This window comes from Leptinotarsa decemlineata, unplaced genomic scaffold (genome assembly GCF_025532065.1).
Source record: "Leptinotarsa decemlineata unplaced genomic scaffold, Ldec_3_MD MMD2_P_RNA_scaffold_6, whole genome shotgun sequence".
NCBI classification, from domain to species: Eukaryota; Metazoa; Arthropoda; class Insecta; order Coleoptera; family Chrysomelidae; genus Leptinotarsa; species Leptinotarsa decemlineata.
The window spans coordinates 9,415,850-9,421,054 of record NW_027412533.1 but is presented as its reverse complement, the minus strand read 5'-3'; the positions used below and the strand labels follow the sequence as shown (position 1 = coordinate 9,421,054).

Sequence of the window (5,205 nt, the reverse complement as noted above, 5' to 3'; positions counted from 1 at the left end):
TCGATTGTTTTAGACATTGTGCACTCTACGATGATTCTCTTCAAACTGATATTTCTGTCATTTACATTATACTATATATTGCAGTAATTGATTAGGGAAATAGAAATAATACAAATAAAATTTTATTCATTTTATATTCATTACAGTAATACATATACATACATACATAATACATTAATATCACATTACTTCTATCATATATTATTAATTATAAATGGCTACATAAATATCAATATTGAATTTTCCGGTTTTGAAGATATTGAATGATATTTCAATCATTGATCTCGGCAGATAATAAATTAATCAATTGATCCAATGGAGTCTCCTGAGATTGAGATTGTTGAATAATATTACTTATCCAACGAATGTTCTCATTTGGATCGTTTTCATAAAATTCAATATCATTATGACCCCAAGGAAGAGTGTGGGTAGTATTCGGAATGATAAATCGTTTATCATCGTGATATGATAATGCAACTTTATTTTTTAATTCAGTATACATATCATGTAACACGCTTCTAAATGAATTCATCTTTCTGAATATCATACCACCTTGTTCGACGATTTTTTGATAATCTTCGCATGTCAATTCATTCTTTATTACAGATCGTTTAACCCCTTTGGCTTTCTTAAATTCACCATCAACAGATTTCACATAATATGCTTTAGCACCTGTACCATAAAAACTCATGATTGGATCATTTGGAAATTCATCTTTGAAGTTACCCAAGACTGAACTTGTTACTGGAATATTGAATTGGTTAACTATACTGTAATTGGATGTATCAAATCTACTTATGTTAGTTTTTATGAATTCATAAAAATTTTCTGTGTTTACTTTAAGAATGAGCGAGTCGGTATCTGTGTAAAGTAAAGAGACATTTTCATCAAAGTGTTGTTTGATGCATCCATAGAAAAAGTCATACATGACTGTTTTAGATAATTCTAATATGGAAAATCCCAAATATAATGGTTTATCGTAATGAACCTTCACTCTACCCAATTGAATGGCAACGAAATTATCAGTGAAAATTGAACAATTTTTGAAATTTGGTTTGGCTATGAGAGTGCTGGCACCTATATTTTTCTTTATATTTTCCCAATGTGTAACGAGTCTAACATCAATTCGATTATCTACATTCTCCATTGTCTTTCCATACACCGCATTATTCATTAGTTTATAGAAATCTTTAACAGATTTGTTGTTAGACCTATTACGCATTTCAGTATTAAGATCTATATAGGGTTTCATCCAGCATGATTGTTTGAATTTCAATACTCTATGTGTATTCATTACAATCAATCCATTTTTGACAGCTTGCTGTAGATTCCTATAATGAACAATATATTTTCTTTTATCATTCAAATTTGGAATTAATTTGGGAATTTTCGATTGTGTACGAGGTGGTATTATTTTTTCGACTAAAAATGGAAGGTCAGAATGTTTATCATGCAACTCTTGTGGATAATGAATGTCCACTTCAAATACATACCCATACGGACTATCAGTACTCACATCCATCACATCGAGATTAAGAATTTCATTTGGTGTCAACCATGTAAATTCACTTGTTGGTAGAGGTTGTGACATACTGTGACCGTATAGATTTGTTGCATCTAAATATGTAATGAATGTGGAAGGTTCGTTGGGATTATAATTGGGTAAAAATCTATTATTTGCTATATGTTTCCTCTCGCTACATTGACTAATTCCACCTCGTATACCTTTTTGAAAAAAGTGAATCATATCAATGTCAGTTAGTAATTCCAATTCAACATTAGTGAACTTCAACATGGCATCCCATGATAATCCAGGTGCAGTGTAATATTGTGCCGGATCTAAGTTATATATCTCTAAACTTGTGGTGCGGAAGTTTTCAAAAATATCACATAGTAGCAATACATCCGACTTCAAATACAAATCAGAGTATTCCCCCAAATTCTGACACTCGAATAAATTCCAAACTTTTCTAGCCCTATCATAATCAGTTTCCGATATATGTTCACAATTGAGTGTGTCATAAAACTGATTTTTTGTCGGAAGTAATGGATAATTCAATTTGTCAATGTCATCAACAAAACTATATGGAAATACACCTTTCTGTCTCATCAAATTGAATTTCTCAATTTGTGGGAAATGTTTGTGCATCTCCAAACATTGATCGGAGGTCAAGTTTGCACCCAACTTCTCCAACGAATTAGTCATAAATTTATAACTATCGATAAATCTCATTTTGAGATAATTCTTCCTAACCACACCATCTTTATCGGTATAGCTGTGTGTAAAGAGATGCTTCGTGAAAGATATATATTTCTCTTTAGTTTGCGGGATAACATCAACTTTCTCTTTATTCCTATACAATTCTTTTATGAATAAATGACAATCATAACCACTTAAATTATGAAAAATGATAGGTATGAAGTTTGGTATTTTGAAATTTAAATTACATTTCGAGTGAGCGGCATGTGATCTTTTCTTTCCTGTGACATGACAATGATCTCTTACTTTGACGTCACCATCAGTAAATGCTTTATTACATATACCACAAGTTCTGGCTGCAACAAACTGTTCTTCTTCTTCGACAGTTTGTGTATCCATTGGTTTAGGGTTTCTGAGATGATTTTCATGTATCTCTTTCAAATCATCTTCAATGCTACTCACAAATTTCTGAGCTGCATCTACACCCCTATATGTAACAAATTTTGTCAAATCATCATTATATGAACACTTTATCAAATAAGCAAATGAATATGGGGCATGTTTGAATGTTTTAATCGTGTATGAACTTCCAGGATTTGGCTCATTCACATGAATCGGTTTAAGCACTGATTCAAAATCAGCATACACTACAAATGGCACCCTCATTTGCCTCTCAAAGTTTTCAAACATTAGTTTATTTTCCGCAACCATTCTACCATATTTATTGATCTTTAAATTAGTAGTTGGTGTTGTGGTACTAATGTGATTACAATCATACATATTATGACGTAAAAGCAATCTCTCATCAGAAAAATATATCAAACATCCGTCACAAAAATATTTTTTCTGTCTATGAGCTGATAGTTGATTAGAAACTAATCTTGAAAGATCTTTGATCCAACAATAGTGACCATTACCGGAGTCATCAGTTATAAACAACAAATTGACATGTCTCCGGAGTCTTCTCTGTGAGTATCGCAATGGACCAATCACTTCATACTTCATTTTACCCTTCTCAAATGTACTCTCTAAACCGTAAACATTAATTGAAATATCATTCCTATCTTCGAATATTTCGATACTCTTATTATTAACTTTAACCGGAAAATCCATACCTGTGACATCTAAAACAGTGGAAAAATGTGGATATGACGTAAGTTCGGACACTCGACTATCTGCAGGATATAATGCTGATGTTATAGCCCAAGCAAAACAATATTGATCTTCATTACGAACATTCACAACAGCTTTCTTCCATTGAATACATTGAGGCAGCTTCACATATGAACGTCCTTCCAGTGGACTGTATTTATTAATGTTGACCTCGAGAAACAATATTTTTTCACAAGTCCAACCTGAATTATAAAAAAAAAAAAAATATTACTATTCAATCTTATTGAAATTTTCAAAAAATAAATACCTGAGTCACGATCCTGGAACTCAGTCGTTTGAGCCACAATTACATCACGGAATCCATCAAAAACAGCATTCAAATCTGAAGATTGGTCCACTATTTTATTTTGGGAATTAAATGACTTCGTGTCCCTCGAATCATCAGTCTGAAGAATATAATTCCCAAAAACTTCCATATTCACCTTGATGCTTTTATGGATCCTGATGGCTGATTCCAGTAATTCAATGACCTTCTGCCTAATCTTATTGAAAAATGACATGTAGTCACTGGTTACAATCGAACTCTCCACCCTGTATGTAGCAATGCGGCAATTGAATGCATTCGTTATAATTTGAACACCGTCAGACAATTGAACACATGCATTATTTTTATGACTCATGGTTCTTCGGTGAGAATTCACTTGGCTCATAGGAATTGTCACATTACAACAATTGCACGTATACATAGGTGTTGCATTATCCACTCTCACCCGTTTCACTGCAGGCCCTCCTTGGCAACTCTGGAGCTGATGCCGACGAAGATTATCACTACGAGTGAAAGATTTACCACAGTCACAGGAATACATTTTATATAATAGTTCTCACTAACTCACTTGATGTAAACTGACATAGCCAACACTCGTACGCTTCTTAAATACACTCTGATAGGACCCGTCAAGACGTCATAGCCAACCCCACTTCTCAACTACATGCGCCAAGATTACCTCCCAACTGAATGCGATAACAGATGTCGATATACGAGCAAGCAGTGGTCGTTGCGGTCTCGGAGAGGGTAGACGCTAGGCAAACAGTCCTCGGCTGCCGTTGTGTCACCATCGATAGCGGGGCTAGAGCGAACCTTCATCGCTTCAGGAGAGGTGAGGGCAGACCGATGAATACGCATTACTCTGCCACACGTCGTGGAGTGAACATGTCGCTCTCTAGCCGTTGAACGGTTATTGCTGTGACGTCACTCCACTACTAACTTGGTGCCCTAACACCGATGGAGCATTTATTACTTGGAGGATCTTCGAAGTATGCAGACGTATGTTTGTACATAGACAAACAAGCACATGATGAAACCCTGTACCGTGCATTCTCCTACACACACACATAAACACACAAAATCTCATATGAAAAAAAAATCTGAACGATCCATGCACCAGACACTTCAAGGTCACAATGCCTTGACTTCACTGCACAACAAAAAAACTTCACCAAACAACAACCAATAAAAAAAGCAATTAATACGTCATAGTGGTGGGGGGAGGCCGAGAATCAGCTGTAAACAACTACTAGTGAGTAGTCTACTATTAGGCATCAAATACTTTTAATTCAAATTGAAAAATCATATCTTTACTCACTTTCACTTCACTAATTCGCAACACTATAATTTCATACACTGCACTATTATGTGCCATAAATATGAATTGAACAAATGAATACATTGATATAGACATACGAACATTGAATTATACGTGATTAACTTTTTTCTATCCAGTTTGTACTCCAAACATTTTTAATGGAATGCTGTACAATGCTTTCTTATGTTGGATCACGGATGATTTTTTTTTGGTTTTGTTTCATGAAAAATATATTTTTTTTGGAAGAAA

The 5,205-nt window shown here is 34.2% G+C and overlaps 1 protein-coding gene across 1 annotated transcript; it reads right to left on the bottom strand.

The window, feature by feature from the left end:
- Positions 1–271: 271 nt before the first annotated feature.
- LOC141480117 (uncharacterized) lies at positions 272–4,887 on the bottom strand. Its single transcript, XM_074169917.1, has 2 exons — positions 3,621–4,887; positions 272–3,555 (listed from the first exon to the last, which is right to left on the bottom strand). The coding sequence occupies exons 1-2, from the start codon at positions 4,177–4,179 to the stop codon at positions 272–274; spliced, it is 3,843 nt and encodes a 1,280-aa protein (XP_074026018.1). The 5' UTR covers positions 4,180–4,887.
- Positions 4,888–5,205: the final 318 nt, after the last annotated feature.